Consider the following 25469-nt stretch of genomic DNA (forward strand, 5'->3'; position numbering starts at 1 on the left):
AGGGTCAAGATAAAGACAAGGCCAAAAAAACATACAAACACACAATCAACAATGTTGTGTACATAAGCGTAATAAAACACACTAACATGTTTTCATCCTATCATCACACAGCTTACCTTGTTTCACCTGTAAACAAGCATACAAGACATTCAACATTTGACTAGACAAATATACCAATTTCCATTTAATTTGATTACGCATCGAACAAGTTCCCAACCAAATCCCTGCCCCTACACCAGGAGCTAATCGGGTAAGTAAATGTCACATGATCTGTATTTACGGTCGTCCTGTGCATAATAATAATAATAATAATAATAATAATAATAATAATAATAATAATAATAATAATAATAATAATAATAATAATAATAATAATAATAATAATAATAATAATAATAATAATAATAAGGAAAATACATCGTCCTGTACTCCCAGTAGAAGTTATGGTTAAATATAAAACCCCATAACTCCGCCTATATGTTCATACTCGATATATACGTTCCAAGAGTTTTGGTGCGTAATCTCTTTCACTTTACGTTGTTTTACATCTTATTCAACTCGGGGTGATGATTCTCAAACCATAACAAAATCAAACATATAATTATACAAGCAACCAATCATACCAAATTAATTCTTGAATAATTAGTGATCACATAACTTTTAATGTTGAATCCTTTTTAATCTACCTTGGTGTCAAAGAAACCTTAAACGCATAATGCGCCACAAATCCTTTCCCTTGGTTTAAGAAACACCTTAAGTGCACATAGACACCGCAAATGTGTACTAAGACACTTGATAGCTCAATTCCCATGTTTGAAGCATCAATAAAAATTATATGAACCATAATAAAATTTCCTTTTCACATTCCAAACCAAATTAAACATTTAATTTAATCAAACATGTCTTCAATCATGCTAATAATAAAAGTGTGGTTCATATTCAACATGCCATCATATTTTGTTCCAATCACCAAGTCCAACATAAATAAATCATACATCACAAATCATTCTCCAACATCAATATACAACAAATTTCAACCAATACCTATCATGATCCTACTTGAAATTAATTATTCAAAGCCTATCTATCATGCTTCTACATATTCAAATAATTACCAAGTACGCGAACAAACCTTGAATATGATCTCAAAATCGCCACGACTACAAGAAATCACTCACTTAGAAATCTCTTACAATCCAAAATTACAAAGAGGCATTATTACCTATTCCATACAAATTTCCAGCAATATATACACTCCTTAAATCACGTACTCATAAATCCCTTAAAAAAAGCTCAAATTTAATTTAAAATCCTTTTATTTCCAATTAATGGGTAATAAAAATTCCTTTCAGGAAACTTAATTGTAGCTTATATACTGAAATTTCAGCTTTATTTAATCATCTAAATTTGTTGTAATTGTGTTTTAAAACACTTATTTCAATAATTTAAATCACCCATAAACAAATTCCATCATTATTCATAAACTTAGAAACATAGGATTTGTAATTTGGGGCTTTTTAATTCAAAAACAAATCTAAAATTTATATACATCATACTTAAAATAAAAGATCATAGAAATCATCATAAAACCCAAAACCAATAATTAGATTAAGGGTGGATTGAAATTAAAAATCAAAATAACAAAATTAATAATTTTTCGAAAAGAGCACATGACCACCAAGGTCGGTTGCTGCCGCGCCCGCCTGGTGGCTGCCGCTGTCGACGAGTGTTGGTGGTGGTGGCTGCCGACCGGTGGGCAGCCATGATGGTGGCCGACCGGTGGTGGTGAGTGTGTGTGTGGGTGGTGAATACACATACGATGCTAAGTAAGCGTTATTTGAATAGATTTTAAAGATAAAAATGTTGTATAGAGCTTTATAATCGATATACTTCTAATATGTCATATACACAAATTAATCATAAATTTTAATAAACATCTTATAACTCAGTACTATTTCCATCATAAAATCCGTTTTAAAAATATCTATAAAATAAGATCTATTTATAATATAGTTTTCAAAAATAATAGAAACCACTAAATATATGTTTCAATAAGTAATAATAAGTTTAGTTTAGTAAAAATACTTAAAAAAAAATGGAAATAAATAATCTCACCTTTGCTTGGTCTGACAATAACAATCTCACCTTTTAATTATTACGAGACAATCCCACCTTTGTATATCATCTTGTTTTAATGGATCTTTTTACCGACAACCAATTAAACAAGTTAAAATGTTTTTTTAAAGCCACTTGTCGCTCAATAATTGGTCAAAATTTAAAAAGTTAAAAAAAAAAAAACCACCCCTCACCCTCTAAGACACCATGAAACCCTTACCCTAGGCCTACCAAAATCTGGCCGACCACCACCCTAAACCTACAATATCGGCCGGACGTAACCTCCCAATACCAACAACCACCCCGCCGATGACCAAAGTCCACCTTTGAAATCACCCCCAGCTAAATCCCACCCCCAAAACCATCATAACCACCAACCTAAAAACACCACCCAGCCTTGAAAGACCCCTCTAACCTTTGAAAACCGTTGAAAATCTCCATCCCAGCCCTCAAAAACCCCTCTAACCTTCGAAAACCGTCGAAAATCCCAGCCCCAAAAAAACTCACCCAACCTCCCTTAAACATATATAAATTCCAGCCTTGAAACCCCCCCCCCCCCCTTAAACACCCTAGAAGGACAATAAAATCTGTTGGTGGGTGCTAGCTGGTCGTTATCGGAGGTTAAGGAGGGTGGCTGGTTGATTTTTGGTGGTGGTTAGGGTTTCAAGGTGGACGGCGGGGGTTGGTGGCTGGTTTTTTTTTTTTTAAAAAGAAGTTGTTATATATATATATATATATATATATAGCGGAGCCACATTGTGTCCTTCCAGGTTTAGAAAGAAAAAAAAAAGTAAATTTTTTGTTTAAATAGAATACAATGTGCAATATTATGTTTGAGCTTACTAGTACCCTAGTGGTTAGAGCATGATCTTTTCAACCAAAGTTCATGGGTTCTAACCTCTTGCCCAACATTCTTTATTTTTTTCCCTCTTTTTTTCTTTTCTTTTCTTTTCTCTTTAACGTTCTATTCATCCAATTTCCCATATAACACAAAAACTTACCATTTGATCACATTGGGCAAGATTACTTTTCTACTTAAGATAAAGAAATTGATGATATAATGATGTGCTTTCAAAACTTGAAAACTAGAAGTTTTATTTTAATATTTCTTTTTAAATGTATGAGTATACTTGAATTATTACTTATAAATCCTATAATTAGTATTTTGGATCATCCTATTTGATACGAAAAATTTATCTAGTGATTCCAAACCTATTATAAACGATCTAAAAAATACGAGGTTATTGTTTAAAGTCTTGAATAGGGGTAACATTTGATGTATTTTTTGAATAATAAAGGTTTGACAAATACGATGCCAAGTAATTTTGAATGTTGATATTATGAACATTCTTTCACAAATGTGTATGGATTTTTTGTTTTTTTTTTTTTTTTTTTTGATAAAATGGTTTTAGATAGTATGGTGCCCTACCATCGTAAAAATTCTAACTCCGCCACTATATATATATATATATATACACTTAAATAATGCACCTATTAAATTAAAATTTGATACGTGGCATACAACCTACTAAAATCAGTCACTAACAACCAAGATCCATTAAAAGAAGATGACATACAAAGGTGGAATTGTCTCGTAATATTCAAAAGGTGAAATTATTATAGTCATACCATACAAAGGTGAGATCATTTATTTCCATTTTTTCAAAATACTTTCAATTAGTAAAAATAATTTAAGTTAAAAAAAAAAATCAAGTTAATAAATCTATAAGCAAACAAAACCACAAGAGTAGACTATTATATAAATTTTCAAAAACGATTGTATAACCGTGTGTAAAATTTTATTCACGCTAATAGTTTATCATAAAATTTTATCAACTATTGCAGATAAAAATTATTATCGGAGGAGTACAACTGATAGAAGGATGTGATTAAAATCTGGCAAATTAGTGATGGAATTAATAAATCGAAACCACTATTCAAAATAAAATAATTGAAACCTTAATTGACAAACTTATCGAATTATCCATTTGTAAATAAACAAAATGCAACTCTCGTTAAAAAATAAAAAAATAAAAAAAAGGTGCAACTTGGCCACTTGGGTACTGAATAGATTAGATCACCGACAGCTGACGATCCTTTTAATATTTTATTATTACGGCGTACTGTATTAATTATTTTAGACGGAAACCTCAAGTCAATTTAATCAAAAGTATTTTAGGTTAGTTAGGAATTTTTGTTAAAAAAAAAGTTAGTTAGAAATTATAGATTATTTTATCAAAAAAAAAAAGAATATTTAAGATTAATACTCCCTCCGTTCTTAAATACTTGCTCCGTTTCTCCTAAATTCTCCATGTGCGGAGTTTTAGGAGAATTTGAGAAAATAATATAATATGGAGGTAATAGGGTTGGTGGAAGAATTAAAAAATATTAAAGGCAAAAGTAGTGGAGAGGATTGGAGGAGAGAGAATATATGTTGGGTCCACTAGGTGAGAGAAATTAATTAACTATTGTAAAAACTTTCCAAAAAAGGAAATAGGGCAAGTATTTAAAAATGATCACAAATAAAAAGTGGAGCAAGTATTTAAAAACGAAGGGAGTATATACTTTTCAGTTTCATATCTATTTGACTATTTTCTAAGTCAATTATTTTCGACCCCAACTCAATAATATTTTATCTCTCGTTTCGCCTCTGTATAGAGCCACTTAAAGTTTGAGATCAAAATAAGAAAGAAATTACTCCTTTCATCCCATAATATAATTACAGTACTGTTTTTCTATTTTGGAGAATCAAAATATTGTTCTTGTTTTTATTTTTGGATAGTATGTAAAGACCATTATACTATACCTTCATCACTTTTTTAACTTTATTTATTGTATAACCTAAATTATCCTTGAATTTTGCACATATTTTTGACTATTTTTCCGCTTTCTCTCTAACTTTTGTCTGTGATTGTACTTTTCACTTTTATTAACATACTCCCTCCGTCCCTAAATTACATTCCTCTTTCTAGCATTTATTCATCACATAATAGAAAGAAAGAGGAATGTAATTTAGGGACGGAGGGAGTACTTTATTCACTTTATCCTCCTCTTTTTCTATGATACCGTAAAATACAAACAAGAACTATATTATGGGATGGAGGGAGGACAAAGTATTAGAAGGTCCACATGATCCCTTAAAATCCTAAATCAAGTCAAAACAATTAAGTAGTAGTCCGTATATAAATCTCAAATAACGTATCCTCTCAATAATCAAGAAGGATGTTCGTAGTTTTTTTTTTTTATATATATATATATAGAGAAAATTGTAAAAAAGGACCTTTTAAGTGGTTGACTTTTTTAAAAAGGATCTTTTAAGTTAAAACTTATGAAAAAGGACCTTTTAAGTTGCATTTTGTTTGTATGGGGTACTTAGGTGACCTTCCGTAGTGGTCAATGCTGGAGCTCCGGCGTTGACTATCACGTGTTAGTCACGTGACTTTTTTTTTTTTAAACAAAAAAATCCCCAATTTTCCCTCTTTTCCCGACCTAACTCTTTCATTAATTAGGTCGGGAAAGGAGGGAAATTTGGGTTTTTTTTTAAAAAAAGAAAAAAATTACTTCACGTGACTAACACGTGATAGTCAACGTCGGAGCTCCGACATTGACCACCACGTAAGGTCGCTCAAGTACCCCATAAAAACAAAATACAACTTAAAAGGTCCTTTTTCACAAGTTTTCACTTAAAAAGGTCCTTTTTCAAAAAATCGACCACTTAAAAGGTCATTTTTCATAATTTTCTCATATATAATATCAATTATCAAATGCAATTATAAGAAAGATTATCAGAATTACCAATAAGAACGATCCCAAGAGTTTCATTGTAATTTTTGTAGCTAAATTTATCTTCCTTATTTTTTTTTTAAAAAAAAAGGAGGGCAAAAGCTATTTTTATTTGTTAGGAATATAGGAAAATATATTATTGTGATATATTTTTCATATAGATCTTATGATATTATATTTAGGATAATAATATATTTTAGTGATATTCTAAGATAGATTTATGGAAGTTTATATGATAGAGTTTATATTGTGTAGGTTATCTTTTGTAGGCTAAAAAAAATAGCCAAGATCATCAATACAAGAAAAAGCTATTCTCTCATAAATAATTTGTTATGGTATCAAGAGCAGGTTAAATCTTGGGACCGTTCACACAAATTCTCCCCCTGCCGGTGGGTTAGAATATTAAACCCACCGGTGGGATTCATAAATAATAGTATTGTTCTTTGAAATTTCTATTTTTTTATTTAATTTTTTTTTTGGAATAACCATGTGATACGTGTGTTATTATTGGTGTATCAGTGTATGTGATCAATATGAATGATCATATGTGATTTGGTTAGGTTGCAGTGTTTGAGTGTGCTTCTTCCATTGTTGCATCTCCATGGAGTTGAAGAAAAGCCACGTTTGGCGTTTTTTTTTATTCAGAAAAAAAAAATTGCGAAAGACCACGGACATCAGCGAAGGGCCTGGCAAAGAAGATCACGAACACCAGCAAAGGGTCGTCGCAAAGAAGATTACGGACACCAGCAAAGGGCCGTGGCAAAGAAGACCACGGACACCAGCAAAGGGCCGTGACAAAAGACCACGGACACCAGCAAAGGGTCGTGACAGAAGACCATGGACACCAGCAAAGGGTCGTGGTAGCAAAAGTTCGTTTTTTTAAATAAAAATAAAATAAAATAAAATTTGCACGCGAGTTTGAACGTGACATCAATAGAGAGGTGCAACTCGATCGAATTCAACAAAGTGCGAATTTCCAATCGTAACATTCGTGTTACTGCCGTTACGATTGCGGGAGGGTGTTAGGAATATAGGAAAATATATTATTGTGATATATTTTCCATATAGATCTTATGATATTATATTTAGGATAATAATATATCTTAGTGATATTCTAATATAGATTTATGAAAGTTTATATGATAGAATTTGTATTGTGTAGGTTATCTTTTGTAGGCTATAAATAATAGCCAAGATCATCAATACAAGAAAAAGCTATTCTCTCATAAATAATTTGTCATTATTACAAAACCATGAGTCCCCTAATACTAGATAAGAACGATTATTTCTTACGATATGGTGGAAAGGAGCATGTGTCAATGTTAAAGTTGAAGGCAGTAAATTCAGGTAATCCACATTCACCCCATGTCAAAGAAAAAGACTGGGAATTTGTTGAAACTGTTGGAATTGGAAATCAATACAAACATCAGTCATTAGATATCTTTGGTCAAGTTATTCAAGGCGATGCTCTAAAGAAGCTGGCTTTGGATCTTCTACAATCGCGTTTATTGATCAATCGCGAAGGCTATTGCTATTTGGAGTCTGAGATTGTTCCATCGTCCTCATCATCATCTACCTCGAGTTTCAGTAATAGAGTACTATCGGCTCAACGATCTTTTCGGCTGGGTAACTTACAAGGTACCTCGCCTCTTCTGTTTACAGTAGTCGTTTGGAATATGATTAATTGACACATTAATTATTTTATTTTATTTTTGGTATAAAATAGTATTATTAATATTTTTTTTAATTTATCAAATTTTTAGGTTCATTTATGTAACTTTTATTTTTATATTATATTTTCTCAAAACATATTTATCTTATGTTGGATTTAAATTTTAAACAATATTTCCTCAAAAAAAAAATGGATAATATAAGATTAATAGTGGTTATTTTATAGCATAAATATATAAACGGATCATGTAGTACATTATTAAAGTAACAATTAGTCTTGTATGGACCCGGTCTACAATAAATTAGTGTAGACCCAAAATTTGATACTTTCAAATAATATAATCACATTTTGGATAATATAATCCCTTTTTTAGATGATATAATTATCTTTTTATGAGTCATGTTTTGATCTCATATTAAACCATTTAATGAGATTATATAATTATTTTTAGGATGATAAAATTTAATAATCATATTTTGAATTATGTAATTTATTATTTGATACTTTTTATAATGATAAATTCACTTTTTGAGCGATATATTTACATAACAGTTTCAAGATGATATAATCACTTTTGTAATAATATAATCACATTTCGTATGATATAATCACATTCGTATGATATAATCACATTCGTATGGTATACTAGAAGGTTGGGTCTACAATAAGTTATTGTAGACCGGGTCTATTCTAGTCTTTATATTAAAGCAATATGATAGTCATTTTTCAAACGACCGTTGTAAAAATATCTCTCCGTATCATATTTGTTTATTTAAAAAAAAATTATTTCACATATTTGAGTCTCTCCAACAATAATTGGGATTTTTTTTTCCTGTTTCATGAAACATTTTATGGTTTTCAATTTTGCAGTTTTTTTTTCTGTCAAATTTATGCCATACCCATTTTTTTTTTAATTTTTTTTTTTAGAATTTTGATTATTCCATCTCAATATCAGTTAGGGGTGCTAATTGAGTTGAGCAGCTTGATAGCAACTCGAACTTGGCGCGGTCAAAACTCGACTTGAGTTAGCTTGACTTGTATTCAACTCTACTCAAGATGTTAACGAGCACGAGTTGAGCAATCTCTAACTCGACTCGATAAGCTCATGAGCAACTCGACAATATATTTTTATTAATATATAGAATTACAAACGAAGTTACCATATTTAAACAAGTTTTACACTCAATAAGTGTTAATATATATATATATATATATATATATATATATATATATATATATATATATATATATATATATATATATATATATATATATATATATATATATATATATAAGTGAACAAAAATAAATAAAGGCATATAATTACAAGGGCCAAAACTCTAATCAACAGATCTTGAGCTAATTGACTCGACTCGAAACTTTAATGAGCACGAGTCTAGCAGTTTTTGTTAGCTCGAAATTTTAGCGAGCACGAGTTGAGCACATGTAAAAAAATTTCGAGTTGATTCGAACACCGTATCCCTCAGCTCGTGATCAACTAGCTCGATAAGGACCCATAGTCTCAGTCTTATTCGTTTATAATTTAGGAAAATTTATCAAAAAAAATCTTTTAAAAGCACCATTTACGAGAAAAAACCTTTTAAAAGCTTTTTTGTTAAAAAAATACCCGATTTTTATTTTTTTGGCAAAAGAAATCCCGATTGTAAAAATTCTTTGTTGAAGACAAACAATTACCTCTTATCCACTTAGTTAAGATCTAATTTCTTCTAATAACTCTTTAATCCTCACTTAATCATTTGATAATTAAATTAAGGGAAATAAATAAAAATATATAAAAACCACCGCCCCAACCACCAACAGCCACCCCACTCTATTTTCCCCACCCTTGGCAGCAGCCCCCACCACCGACTAAGTCCCTCACCGCCGGCGACCCCCTCCTTTATCCCCTTACCCTCTCTTTCCTTCTTCATCTTCTTCACCAATTTCCTTCAAAAATCCTAACTTCATCTTTCTCTCACCTCAATCTAGGTTATCAATGGCTTCTCCTCATCAATTTCCCTGAATTATCTCACAAAATCCCTAATTTATCAATACTAAGTTCGAATTCCTCTCTCCTCCTTCCATCGGCATGTCCGCCATTGATGCGATACGTTACAGTCGCGAAGCCGGAGAATTTCCAATAGAGCTGGGCTACGTGGCGCCGCGAGGTTTCTCCAGCGAGCGAGTAATCGGAGTAGGGCGAGTTTGTTGTGGGTGTTGACGACGAAAGTAGGCTAGCAGGGGGAGGGAGCTGCTCCCATGGTGACACTGATTTTGGTAACTTAGCAGGGGGAGGGAGCTGCTCCCATGGTGGGGTAGTGGGTTTTTTTTTTTTTTTTTTTTATTTGTTTATAGATTAATCTAATTATTAAATGGTTAAGTGAGAGTTAGAAGGTGGTTAGAAGAAATTTGATGTTAATTGAGAAAATTAGTGGCGCTAGGTTTCTTTAAATAAAAATTTTAAATTTTGGGTTTTTTTTTTTTACGATAAAGTCTTTAAAAGATTTTTTCTCGCAAAATGGTGCATTTAAAAGGTTTTTTTGACAAATTTTCTTATAATTTATAACTAAGGAGGTAGTATACATGCAATGATTATTAGGGTGTGCCACTGGTTACCCTTATTATTGTACGGAGTAATAATTTATTTCCAATTTTTCAACTAGGTAAAGCCTAAAATCACTACAGTGTGGAATCGGTGTGAAATCGAAGGAGGACAAATAATAATCTCAATAAAGGGTGACATAGTTGATGTCAACAATAAAAATAACACTACTACAATCCCGAGTAAAACGAATGTGGCTAAGCCAAATGATGGAAAAGATGATAAAGATAGTAGTGACGATAGTATTGTGACAGAGAGCTATGAAACAAGGCTTAAGGATTTGTTAGTACAGATGGATGTGCTACAACGTAAGCTAAATTCGTTACTCGACTCTACAACGACAAATAATAATACTAGTCAGTCTTCGTCCTCGTCCATCTCACCCACAGTATTACCAACACCTCTTCCTCTACCAGGTACGTTCTTTTTTGGTACTCGTATTACTTTTTCGTTTCATAATAATTGGCACAACATGTCACTGTATAGTTTTGACCTTAAATATGTATAACTAAATATTGTAAAAAGTATGCTACGAATCAAGAGTAACTTTGTCCAAATTAAACGTATAAACATATAAATGCAAATCAAGAGTAACTTTGTCCAAAATAAACGAACATACGGAATATAAGATTTCAATTGTAACCAACAAAAGGGTTAGGAACACCACAAACGGGCTAGAAAACCAATAAATAGAAATAGAGTGAGGGAGTTTAGTTCAGTCCAGCTCTAATAAGTTCAGTTTAGCTCAGCTCAGTTCTAATAAGTTCAGTTCAGTTCAGTTCAGCTCCTAATTTTCTTCTCTTATAAAATATTCATTTCATTTCAGTTCAGTTCAGCTCAACTCAACTCAGCTGAGCTCTAATTAGTTCAGTTCAGTTTAGTTCAGCTCTAATGAGTTCACTTTAGTTCAATTCAGTTCAGTTCATACATCTCAGTTCAGTCAATGAGAACAGACATTGTTAAAAGGCTAGATGTAATGCATAGTATGCCATAAATTTTGTTCACTTTCCGTTTCGTAATAACCGTAAAGGAAACTTTAAGTATATTTAGTGGGAATATATTTGATTGTTATTAGGAGAGATAAATAATACTTCAAAAATATTGTTAGTGGGTTACGTAGCATAAATAATAAAATATTTGCATTATGTAAGTGAACGAAGTAGAAGAGAGAAACAAATAATAAAATAGTAGTGGATCCTATCCATACAAAAAAAAAATTTGTAATTATTACTTCCTCTGTTCTTTTTTACTTGACGTGTTTCTTTTATCATGCTTGCCAATGCAAAACTTTAACGATCAATAACTTAAATTCTCCAAAAGTAAAAATTATAAAAGTTATATATTATGATAGTACTTATTGAGACGAATCCAAAAAATCATACATGAATATATTTTTCCTTATATATTATTCACAAAAGACGGTAAAAGGAGGGGTGATGAATAGTGTAAAAGTCAAAGCGAGTCAAGTAATAAAGAACGGAGGAAGTAAGAAATGGACTTTTTCTAAAAAATTTACCTTATACATTTCAGAATTTGTGAAAAACTATCATATTAAAAAAATAGTACGAAATTACCTAATAAACACTAGATGTTGTAAGAAACTATCTTATAAAATAGAGTACTAAATATTGTAAGAAACTACTTTTTACCGGATTATGTCATTGAATAATTGACATATAATGACACATTATCTATCATTTTTCTCCTTTTCCCATCCAATTAATGTATAGCCTCCTTATAAGTTATAACCCATGATTCTCCTTCTCTTTCATTGTTAAATCAAGCACATGGTTGTAAGTTACAACATTTAGTTTTTATAAGTTAATATCTTACAATAGTTTTTTTATAAGGTAGTTTTTCACAAAATTTGAAATATATAATGTAGTCTTTCACAAAAAAATTAAAAAATAAAAAATCCTTATAATATAGAGGTAATTATGTAAACGGGAAATGTTGCGATTATTACAAAACGAATGGATTAAATCACATAAATATTATTTGAGTAATTTTTTAATTAAGTGGTTTATTAAGGCCCCGTTTTGTTCATCTTATTTTCAGTTATTTCAAGAAAAATAAGTTCAAATAAGGGTTAATAAGTTCAGATATGATAAGTTCAGGTAGTGAATTAAACACACCCTAAATTGGTAACTTCAAAAAAAAAAAAAAAAGGAAAAAGGAACAATTTAATACAGTTCAAGTCAATAATATATGGGGTGGTTATCAATTTTTAAACAAAATATTAATATATATTATTATTTTAATTCATAGACTATAATATTACCATAAATTATTATGAGAACCTTTTTATATACACTTGCGTGCCTACAGAGGTAGTTGCACTCATGAAAATTCTATGGAGTAGCACAATATTTAAAATTGAACATTTAAAAATTTTCCTTATTTTAGACATTCATAAAATTGTTAGAAAAATAATTATTCTAGTTTTTTATTTTTTTTCAAATTAATTTGTGAAATTCAGTTTAATAATTTATAATTAAAATCCAAAAAATAATTAAATTGGATTTTAACACCTGACAAAAGGCTGAAAATGGTTTTTAACACCCCCCAAAAAAAAACTTTTATTTTAACACCTCCCAAAAATATAAAAGTTGGAAGTTAACACCAGTTAACGATTTCCGTCACGGAAATTTAACGTGGGTCCCACAAATTGGCTTCAACTTCAATTTTCACCCAGCAAAACACGAAACTTCCTCTCTGAACCTTCATTTCATTGATTTTATCCATTACAGATTTTTGGTGCTCATAATTTACAGATTTACAGATTTTTGGTGCTCATAAATCAAACCATACAAAAAATAAATAAAAAAATTCAACACCGGTTCATCTTCTCCTTCGTTGGAGAACAAAGCGACTGAGAACTTCCATTTTTTTTACCACCAATTCCGCCGCCCATAAAGGGCCCTGTACGGCTACTGACCAAGCCTTCGCAGCCAGCAAACATGTTTTGTCCTCTTCCAACCAAAACACTAGAATAGCCACCATAGAAACCACCACTCCGGACAACCAACAGTGGCGAAAATCGATTTCCCCAGCGAATCCAACTCGACCAAACCTCCAGGCTATTCCCTCAAAATCGTTGTGAACTCAACCAGCAAGCCCACAATATCCACCACACAACTCGCCTAAACTCTGCAACCAATCTCACAGTCAAATTTTTCAGAGCCACCACGTTCCTTACCAGCACCTCCGCGAGATCTTCCACCAGATTCGCCAGCGAAGCCACCTCGGCCCCCCTCACCTTCCCCGTCCCGATTCCATCCCCCCTTCTCCGTCCTGATTTCGGCCCTCCACCCGTCTCAAAATGTCTCAATTCCCCCAATTTCATCAAGCTTTAACTCAATCAAGCCCTAATTTCCAACTCCGAATCGGTCGCGAAAACGACGACGACCTTATTTGGGCTACTATCCAACGACTTCCTTCTATTAAATGATCAAATTTTGCTGATTATTCGTCGAAATGACGACTGTGGTGGTGTGGGAGTTTCTACCATTAATGTAACCAAGCTTGATCGGAATCATCGCGAGTGCATTTGGGGGTGGGTGAAGGGGGATGGGTTTGAAAGGAGGTGGGGGATGGCTGTCGGGAGAATTGTCAATGGCTGTGGGTTGGCCGGTGCCCGGTGGGCAAGAACGAAGGAAAGAGTTTGGGATGGCAGCCATGAAGATGAAGGGAGGAAGAAGACGAAGAAAAGATGAAGGGAGGAATAAGAAGAAAAAATGGGATGGCAGCCACGAAGGTGGGTTTCGTAAAAAATTGAAAACGAAGGAGAGCGAAAACCAATTTATGGGACCCACGTTAAATTTCCGTGACGGAAATCGTTAACTGATGTTAACTTCCAACTTTTATATTTTTGGGAGGTGTTAAAATAAAAGTTTTTTTTTGGGGGGTGTTAAAAACCATTTTCAGCCTTTTGTCAGGTGTTAAAATCCAATTTATCCTTTTTTTTATCAAGAAATAATTATATTGATTTTTGATCTATATTATCATTAAAAAATAATTTAAAATTATTAAATTTTAAATGTTTATTGTTAAAAATTATGATTGTCATTTTCAAATGAAAACCATAAAATCATCCAATGCACTCAATGTTAATTTTTTTGCTCATTTTAAAAATATATTTTATGTTAGTAAAAAAACAACCCTTAGATGACCTTACACCCATATGTAAATACGATTTTAGAATTTTTTTTCTTGACAGAAAACTATTAGAATGATTATTGAGTAATGTAAATAGATTCATTTATCCCCCCTAAGTTTGATATTTTTTATTTTTTGACGGAAAGTTTGATATTTAGCTTGCTTGAATTCACTGCTATTTTTTTTTTTTTATAAAGTGATGTAACACTTTTATTTATTACGGAGTATAAACTATTACATTTTGACATTATGGACTAGAGTATACTCCCTCCATTTTTAAATACTTGCTCTATTTCTCCATGCGCGTAGTTTTAGGAAAAATTGGAGAAAGTAATAAAGTATGGAGGTAGTGGGGTGGGTAGAAGAATAAAAAAATTGTATAAATTAAAAGTAGTGGAGAGAATTGGAAGAGAGTGAATATATGTTGGGTCCACTAGGTGAGAGAAATTAATTTAATATTGTAAAAACTTTTCAAATAAGAAAATTGAGCAAGTATTTAAAAACGGCCGGAAAAGGAAAGCGGGGCAAGTACTTAAAAACGGAGGGAGTATCATTTTTCTCTCAAGAGCCAAGATCTTTATCTCCATTTGTTTATTGTTTATCTCAAGCATGAAAATATTGTACAGAATACTTAGATTTAGCCTTTGTTTCAGGACACTACACATTCAAAACGGAAGACATTGATAAAGTACTAAGATTTGGCGGCCGATCACGTTTAACAGCGCCAGATCAGTTCCTCATTAAAATTAAATCATACAAAGACCTCCTACAGTCACTTAAAGATACTCAAACCTGCGAATTTGAAACCCCGACTTTTAGCTTCGCTCAATCCGGTAATATGAAGTGGTAAGTTTTCTATTTTTATTTGGAAAAAATTGTCAAAAATAGTACAACTTTCGGCTTACTCTTTTGTAATAATATAACCTTTTTTTTTTATAAAAATAGTACAACCTTCGGCCTTTTTTTTTGTACTAATACAAACTTTTGATTATTTTGTAATAATACAACCTTCCGGAGTGTTCATTCTAAACAAGACAAAATCAAATTTTCGTTGGGTTTTGAGGTGGGAGAAGAGGAGGGGATATTCCCCCCTTCCCCATCCCTACCACCAAAAATTCATCCCTTCCCTTCCTAACCTCAAAATCCACTGAAAATTCGATTTGTCTTCTTTAAAATGCTATATGTGGATATGCGGTGCCTATATAATATACACATAAGAATGGACATTGTTAGAGGGAGGAGCATCTCAACCAAAAGCTTAAGCTGATGGTTGAGGCTTAACACAGGCCCACCTATGCCTAGTATGCCTGGTGCGAATTAATTCCACTTTGAAGGAGGGGCGGATGAGATTCGAACGAGTGACCTTTGTGTCACGTTGGCTCCAATACCATGTTAGAGAACCAACTCAACTAAAAGCTTAAACTAATGGTTAAGGCCCGGGAATATGTTTTATACTCTATCAGACATAATAATAAAATAAGGGTATGATAAAATGTCTCACTTTTTGCTATATGCCTATCCATGTCCCCTACCCCCTTCCCCCCGTTGGAAAACTCCACCCCTTCCTCTTCTCCCTTACCCTAACCCTCCCCTTTCCTCTGTGCCCATCGATCCCCAACCCCTTGCAATACCTTAAGCCACTACACGCCCCTCCCTTTCCACACCTAGCTAAAACAACCACTAGCGGTTGAAATCAATCGATTTAAGTTCGACCTTAAACTAATCGATTTCAATTGCTATTGATCGTTTCATTATAGGGTGTGAGAAAAATGGGTTGCTAGCTTTGGGGTGAGGAAAAGGGAGGGGGCAGGTTCAGTAAATGGGTTAGGGAGGGAAAGGGGTGTGCATGAGGTGGGGCAATCGTAAATTAAAATAGGGAATATGAAATATGGAAAGTAAATGACAGAAAAATAAAGAGAGATGGAGGAGACACGATATGGTGACGCGGAAAACCCTTATGGTGGGTAATAACCGCAGGTGACAATGAGTCCATCAATCCACTATAGTATGGGCACAAAGCTAAAGGTTATAATTACAATGTGCACTACTAAAAATTAAGGTTTTTGCGACCGCCTCTAACGATCGCAGAAAATAGCAAAAACGGCTGCAACTCATAAATGCGTCCGTCAACGGTCGTAAAGGGGTGGTCGTTATTTCCTTGGTCGCAAAAACAAATTATTACGACTATGTGACGGTCGTAAATTATTACGACCGTTTTTGTTATTTTCAACGACCGCAAGGGAAACAGTCACAAATATTAATAATTGCGGCCGGTAAAAGAAGCGGTCGCAATTGTGGAAATTAGCGACCGCTTTTGACCGTCGCTAAAAGTTGAAAAAAAAAACAAAAAAAAAAAAAATTACGCACCACCCCTGCTCTTCACAGCCACGCCCCCCACCACTTCTCACACCAAAGCTAATCCACTTACTGCCCCTTCCCAGCAAACCACCTTTACCCACCACACTGCCCCTTCCCAACCAACCACCTTTACCCACCACGAAAACCCCAACCAGCCACCACGAAAACCCCACCAACCACCACCACACGCCCAAAACAACCACTAAAACCTGTCAATTTATATATAAAAAAATACACCTTAAAAGTAACCCACTATCATTATGTAAAAAAAAAAAAAAAAAAAAAACTCCACAATCAAACTCAAAATTCATGTAAAAAAAGTATAAAACCCAGAAAAATTAGATCCAAAAAGCCCACAAGTTTCTTGAAAAAACCCACACAATTCACGGAAAACCCACATAATTCATAGTAATTAGACCACAAAAAACCCCCCACAAACTTCACATAAATTCAAAGAGAATAAACGAGAACTGAGAGCTGAGATCCCCACAAAAAAATAGGGTTAGGGTGAGTTGAGAGCCTCTTTTATACCCGATTTTAATAAAAAAAATAATAATAATTGCGACCGCCAAAAACGGTCGCAAATTATCAAATCTGCGACCGATTTTGACGGTCGTAATTATTTTATTTTATTTTGAATTATTTTTCATATGTTTTTTATTTTTTAAAAAATTATTCAAATACCTTTGCGACGGTGTAATTGCTTAAAAACGGTCGTAAAATTGCGACCGCCTTGAAAACGGTCGCAAAATTGCGACTGCAAAAAAACGATCGCAGATTTCATAATTTGCGTCCGTTTTTGTGACGGTCGTAAAAAACCGGTCGCAATTTAGCCGAATTTTAGTAGTGGTGTACTCGATATATATACAAAATAATGTAGACGAATAAACATAGACGAACGTAGGGCGTTGTTAGTATGGCAGGGGATAATCGGAGTAGCATTTGTAGAAGCTTGTTCTTGAGGGGTTAAAATATACAGTAGTAGTATGGTTAGTGGTTTGTATATGTGGAGATAACTACACTAGAAACAAGGCCACGAAATGTAGATAGGTCCTTTGTCATGGATTGTCTAGGTGGATGATTTATTAAGGATTAAATGACATTGATACGAAGATTCATGGGTGTATATTATAAACCTAAAAACAAAAACAAACACAAGAGAAACTAAAATTGAGAATTTTCACCAGTTTAAAACCGATGAAAGCCCCTCCAAAATTCCACAATGGAGGGAGGCTAGCTACGGTTTTAGAGAAAGGAGAAACAGAGGAGAGGGGCTAGTTGTTATTTCCCTTTCTTTAGAGGAATTTACCTTAAAATAAATATAATAGGAGATAATTAATTTAAAATACTTTTAGGAAAAAACAAATCAAAGACATATTTAACATAATTAACAATTAATAAACGGATTAAAAAATACAGGGTATTATTACAATATATGGCCATAAATTTATTAATCTTCATGTATTTGAAGTTAGGTATATACACATCCATTGTCATATATGAAAATTAATCTTAAATTTTAAACTACTACGTAGTTTCAAACAATAAGTAATAATAATAATAAAAATTAAACTACTACGAGTAAAAAGTTGTTTAAAACAAAGCAAAAGGGTATTGAGCTAGAACAAAGACGAAAAACTTATACGAAGTAAATGTATATTTTCGGCTTGAATTGTTTTTTGTATAACACAATCGCTATGATCGGATGTATTCGAATTGGTTCTCAATCAACCCTAATTGTTGCTTTCTTGTATGTAACAGGTTAATGTCTATCTATTTTAAGGGTGATCAAGACGCAAATGCTGACGATCATATTTCACTGTACTTAAAGAGATGGGTTGATCCAAAACAAAATATTCAGTATCCTCCGATTACAGTGCTAGTCCGGTTTTTCATTTATAATTATGAAACGAAGGAGTATTTGACCATCCAAGGTAAATATTTTAATCTATACGTTTCGTTGACCACTAATGCTTTTTCCATAAAGGCATTGTGTTAATAAATAAAATGGTGATTTTAGAAGCTAGGCCGTTTTATTGGAGGACCTTGGTGGAGTGCTCGTAGGGGTGTAAATTAGCCGAGCCGAGTACTACCTTATTTATGTTGAAGTTCATTTAAAGTATGCGAGTACGAGCACGATCCTGAGCTTTCAAACGAGCTTAAAAACTTGTTCAAGCTCGGCTCATTTATATTACTATATGTTCACGAACGGTTCGTAAACGACTCATTTATTAAACGAGTTGATAAACAAGAGTTTCATGAACGAACTTAGTAATAAACGAGCTTCTCTAATTAATTAGCTTTGTACTTTTCACATTTGAAAATCTTCAAATTAGCATAATAATTAAATCCTATTTATAAACCTTAGAATAATTAAATCCTTTTATTAAAATAAAATCTTAATTATTAAAAAACTTCATAATTAAGTTAACAATTGTGAATAAATAAATAATTTATGAATATAAATAAACGAGTACTTCGCAAACTTAGATAAACGAGTTGTTCATGAAATTATATGAACGAGCATATCTATGTTCTTGTTCAACCTCATTTATTAAACGAGCTTCAAAATTTGTTCAAGCTCGGCTCCTTTATCAAATAAACGAACATGAACAAGCTTCAACCGAGCTTGAACCCGAGTAGTTTATTGATCAGCTTGATTCATTTACACCCCTAGTTGCTAGTGCTAGTCTTAGCTAATTGTTCCTTCTTCTAAGGACTAGTGTACTGTGTTTTTCTTTCTTTTGTTTCTTTGTGTGTGTTTGTTCGATTTTGTTGCTTTAGTTCCTAATTGTTTGTTCTTGTTTCTAAAAAAAAAAAAAAAAAAAAAAAAAAAAAAAAAAAAAAGTGAGACGGAGGAAGTATTTTCCTTATAAATTAATTATATAGGTTCCAACATTCAACTATAGGATTAAGCATTTGGTTAAATTGTTTGATTCTAATTATTTTAATTTGGTTTAATATATGACAGACGTAAAGGAACAAGTATTCAGCGATAAGTTAGATAGAAAAGCAGGAATCTCAAGGGCGATTAAAATAGCGGATTTCGAAGAACCTACAAATGGGTTTCTAAGAGGTGACAAGTGTAGATTTGGGGTCGAGATGAAAGTCTTAGAAAATAGACCCTCAAATTCTGAGTTCCTGGTGGTTCCAAATTTAATCAATCAATGGGGTAAAATAACTTTCCCATCTTCATCTTATCGCAACCAACCGGATCCGATTTCTACTGAGAGCTTCAAAGTTGACGACTATACCTGGTATGAAAACCTACTTCGTAGTATTTTACTATACGTACCATTTTCATATACTAAAGGTTTGTTCACATTCACTACACTAAACTGAACTGATTGAAGTTTCTTATAAATCCCTTTCTCAGTGCTTTTGAATTTATAATTCCATTTTTCACAAGAAAGTACTCCCTTCGTGTTTTTTTAAATGACACAGTTTGACCGACACAGAGTTTTAGGAGATTTTATTGACTTTAATAAAATAAGATGTTAGTGGGGTATGTTGGAGGAGTGAGAAATGATAAAGTAAAAGAATGTGAAAGGAATTGGGGACCATGAAAGGAGTGAGAAATGATAACGTAAGAGATAGTGGGGTGAAGATATATCATTAAAATGTAATGAATTTCTAAAAGAGGAAGTGTATCACTTAAAAAAACACGGCCGGAAATGAAAAGTGTGTCACTTAAAAAAAACACGGAGGGATTAATAAACTTAAAGTCTCTTTTAGATAAATTTTCCTAGTATTTTATGTATAGATATAAAAGTTTTTTAAATCAAAATTATCATATATAAGTAATATGATTTGGTGAGGGTGCACATATAGGTAGTAGGTGCACTCAAGAGTGTTTTTTTGCTCATTTAATATAATTTTACTGAATTTAAAATTTTTAAAAGAGCTAAATATATTAAGGGTGTTCTGATTTACTGAAATTAGGTGGACTGAATTGTTGTATGAGAAAAGGAAATTAGGAATTGAACTGAATTTAAATTAAGTTGAAGAGACCATGTTCTAAATAAATTCAATATTTAAAAATGTCAGATAATATAAACTCCTTAATCAGAGTGATTTCCATTGATCAATATTTATAGGGTTACAATGAGAAACCTAATCATAATAGGTGACTATAAGATATGTACAGATATCAAAGATAATCTTATACAAAATATATCCTAAACCTAGGATGAGAATATTCTATGGATATACTCTATCACACCCCCGCAGTCAGAGCGGGAGAAAATCGGATGCTCAGACTGGATCTGAATCACGCATCGAACGGTAAGGATAGTATAGTAACCCATGATCAAAAGAGAAGTAGTAGACATGTGTTGGTGATGACGATGAGAAGCAACAACCACAACCTACGTATAGTAGAGATATGCGCTTTTAGGCCGAAGGAGAAGAGTCACGCATATACTTGGGCCGAGTTGCAGATCCAGAGAAGAATAAGTTAAGGGATCAAACCATCATCGGGGAGAAGACACTACACTACTACGTGAAATCACAGTTGAAGAAAAACAAATAAAATTGCGCAAGAAAAGATTAAATCCCACCACTTGAAATTAAATCAATTCTCAAAAGAGAAACCAGGTAGCAAGAAGTAATACTCCACAAAGATTCCAAGTGCTGCAACAATAAAAGGAGCTAACTTGATAGCAAAAGAGATGTGCAAAAGTTGACCTTATTGTGATATACCACCACCAAAACAAAATCTATGTGATTATGTGTAAAAAAAAATAAAACCAATGAGGCAATGTAAGAATCATTGTTGGTCATGGGGAGGTGGAAATAGAGTGCGACACATGGAGTAGGTTGGCAGATGTGGTTACTGCCAGTAGGGGGAGGCGGTAGTGTATGCGATTGCCAACAACGATGGAGGAGGCTTTCGCTACTGTTGGTAGGAGGCGCAAGGTTACATAATGATTCTAAAAAAAAAAACTTTATGTGTGTTTGCGGAAGCATAAAAAACTTTGTATATCCCGCCGGCGGGTTTAATTTTCTAACCCACCTGCAGGGTGAGAATTTTTGTATATGATCCCAAGATCTCACCTAAGCTCTGATACCATGTCAGATAATATAAACTCCTTAATCAGAGTGATTTCCATTGATCAATATTTATAGGGTTACAATGAGAAACCTAATCATAATAGGTAACTATAAGATATGTACAGATATCAAAGATAATCTTATACAAAATATATCCTAAACCTAGGATGAGAATATTCTATGGATATTCTCTATCAAAAAAATTAATGTAACTAAGAAATAACATGTAGTCCTTGAAGATAGGTTGTGATAACGAGAGATGCGTAAGTGGTAGAAAGGTGAATTGAAGGTAAATAATAATAATAATAAAAAATACCATATAAAAGATGGCAAAAAATAAAGTAAAAAGAAAATTTTTAAAAAAAATGTCAAGTTAAAAAAAAACGGAGTTATAATATTTAAATTGTTTAAGCTGCATAATGCATCTATATTATAATTATAGAGTTTTTTGCGTCCAATAATTTTTTCAAAAAAAAAGTGTTCAAGTTGCATATAACTATCCATTTTACTTAGTAAAAAATTACCTATTCTATTACATTATCCAATGAACAAATCTCATGCAATAATAAGGTTAAACATATACCATAATTCTTATGTTTATATAAGAATGAAACCCGATGATACAATTAATATACTACGTGCTTTGACAAAGGTATGCTCTTGTACATTTAATTAGTTTAGTACTCAGTACTACTCCGTATTTGATAATTTTTTGAGTAAGTAGATTTATGTATTTGTTGTTGAGATATTGAGATAATGAATGCGTGTTGAGGTTGGAATCATATCCCTTTTATGTGCAGGAAGGTACAAATTTATCCAAATGGAAGAAGCTCAGAGCAAAACCAAAGCTTTTCGGTATTTTTGGTATTACAAAAAACGACTAGTACTGCAAATGAGAAACACGTATACGCTGAATTTGAGCTCATCTTGAAAGATAAGAATAATGGTCCTGATATTAGTAAAAAAGGTAAAGTGCAAAATCAATCTCAATCATCAATTTTAACCTTTTACTTAAATTTTAATGCTTAATCTTCTAACATGATATCAAAGTCGTTATGATATACATACTACCTCCGTTACAGGTTATGTGTAACGATTAGACATTTTTGCTCTCTGCTTTATGTCAAATTGTTGTACATAACCTGTAATAGAGGTAATATATATAGAATTAAAAGTATTACTTGGCCTAGACTTGTATTAGTCTGTTGTCTTAAAGAATACTACAAGAAGGGGGGGTTGAATTGTAGTATGAGAGATTAACCAAACTTTTTGCGGAATTAAAATTAAGTTAGCTAAAGGAAATGAAAGATTAACTAAAAGAACTAAAGAATGTAAGAGAGATTTTACGTGGAAAACTCCTTGGCCTTAACAAGGAGAAAAACCACGACCACTTGGGATTTTGGGAAAAGAATCTTCACTATAATAGGGCAAATGATCCTATTACAAGCTAATGACTCAAACTCAAGTTCCTCTACGAACTTGAAACCCTGAGGAACAAGTCACCCAACTTGTTACTCTTCTCTTCTCTTTCTCTCTTCTCTTTCTCTCTTCTCACTTCTCTGTTCTCTCTTCTCTTTCTGTTCTCTTTCTCTTCTGTTTCTCACTTCTCTTTCTCATACACAAACGTTCACTCGAACTTCCCCATTCCCCAAATTACAACTCGAAAGATAAACAAACTCTAGTATAAGAACATTAAGAGCAATCTAATGAGCTTGTGTGGAATTGACACTTGACTCGATTTGGAGCTTGAAAACTTATGTGAGCAAGGGTGAGTTTTTCCAACAAAAATCAATAGCTATTTATAGATCAACAAACGCTTTGGAAAATCCTCTTTGTGCAACAACACCATTACGCTACTACTCATACCCACTAAGAAGATCATGTCCCTATAATTAAGGGACCATGAACTCCTCAATGTGCAATACCATGACTGAAGAAGATCATGGGAGAGTAGGCCGCAAGTTTTGGGAAACATGGAGATTTTTATTTTCAGAAGATATTTTGTAAAATCAGAATAAAAATAAAATCCTCTTTTTGTTTAAAAAGATAATCGTTTAGAAAATAACAACTTCCCTAAAAATTAGCTAACACAAAATTATCTTTTTAGACCAATTCCACACAGTATTTCGAATGCAACTTAATATCTTATACTTACATAAATCCTAAAATATATAAATATATTTAGTCTTCATGTTCTCTAATGAAGCTTCTACTCCGAGGCTTCTGTTCCTTGAGAGGAACTTCTCTTCTCTTGATGAGGCTTCTTCTCTGAAGCTTCTGTTCCCTGAGGGAACCTTCTCTTCTCTAGTCTTCATTTCTGAAGCGCCAATTCATGTGAGGGAACTCTTCCATATGGATAGCTCTACTTCTGGCCTTCTTGTTCCTCATGGTATTTTTTACAAGACACTTCATTTTCCTAGTCTTTGTAACTGAGTACACACTTAAACAATCAAACACTTATTAGTTTGTAAGTAAGTGAGGTTGTGTCATCATCAAAATCATTAAGTCCAACAAAGTCTTTCTCAAGGAAGACAATTTATTTCTAAGCGCTCCCATTTATTGATCAAAGAGGGCAACTTACATGGGCAACTTTGCTCTGAAATAATAGGACGACATCTAACTTGTCCTCTTTCATACGGAGTAAGAACTTAGCAAGGCAATTTAGGTGCATCCTAATTGTTAATTTAAAATAAGTCAAAATCTAACTCGTCCTCCTTGATTGATATATGTCGTTCTCTTTGCTCAATTTTCTTGTAGTGATAAGAAGTTTACGAATTCACATATCACATCTTTTACAATTTTTTCCCTAAAGATTTTAGCATTGGGTAAAAAGATCGAGCCCTAAGTTGTGTCAAAGCCCTATAGGCTTTTATGTGACTGTAGTGGGGACATGATAGAATATAAAACCAATCCTGACAAACCATTCATTTTGTAGGATTTGCATGGTTTACTCAGTCAGACAACACTAAAGGGTTTGAAGACTTCATTTCTATTGCCGAATTCAAAAAGACTGATAAATACACGAAAGATAATTCTTTGATTATTCATGTGCATATCAAGAAATTGTACAAGCAGGTTTGACACAGTCAATTGATGCTAAGTTTGTATTGGCTATCTTCAGCACGACGAGGATATGGGAACATCTTATGCCATTTAAGTCAATTTATTTGACCCGAAAGTTTTAATACTGTTTAGAATAATTGTATGAATTGAATCATATATATTTTCATTTGGAATTTTCTGTTATTTTCCTTTATTCACGAGGTGTTTGTTATGCAGAATTTGGGTTTCAATTTCTCCAAAGTTATTGCTCATCGTGATGAGTCGTTGTTGGCTATGGATTATAAAGTCCATAACATTAAGAATATTTTTGTTTACAAAAAATGATGATTCATATGTTATTGTGTTGAAAATTGTACTCGCAAATAATTTTCTTTTTAATTGATAATAAGTTGGGTTCGGGCTTTAGAGGAAATTATTCTATATTGTATTATGTTCAAAACCTAAGATAAGTTCGTTCAGACAAATTAAATACTACATTCATTTTATATTATTTGTAGAGATTTAACATAAAATATAGAGGAAAAATGTCTAATTGTTGTAAATAATATAAAACGGGGGTAATAAAATTAAATATAAAAAAGTTCTAAAGTATACTCCTTAAGTCCTTGTATATATTTGATAATCATTTCTCCATCCCTTATTCTTAAACTTAAGAGTGTAAAATGC

General features: G+C 32.6%; 1 protein-coding gene across 1 annotated transcript; it reads left to right on the forward strand.

Moving 5' to 3' along the window:
- The first annotated feature begins 7015 nt into the window (after window positions 1-7015).
- LOC110693594 lies at window positions 7016-25157 on the forward strand. Its single transcript, XM_021870729.1, has 7 exons — window positions 7016-7536; window positions 10234-10588; window positions 14984-15176; window positions 18450-18622; window positions 19660-19945; window positions 22541-22707; window positions 24676-25157. Exons 2-7 carry the CDS (start codon window positions 10465-10467, stop codon window positions 24819-24821), a joined length of 1089 nt encoding a protein of 362 aa, XP_021726421.1. The 5' UTR covers window positions 7016-7536; window positions 10234-10464; the 3' UTR covers window positions 24822-25157.
- Window positions 25158-25469: the final 312 nt, after the last annotated feature.

This window comes from Chenopodium quinoa, unplaced genomic scaffold (genome assembly GCF_001683475.1).
Source record: "Chenopodium quinoa cultivar QQ74 unplaced genomic scaffold, ASM168347v1, whole genome shotgun sequence".
Classification (NCBI taxonomy): Eukaryota; Viridiplantae; Streptophyta; class Magnoliopsida; order Caryophyllales; family Amaranthaceae; genus Chenopodium; species Chenopodium quinoa.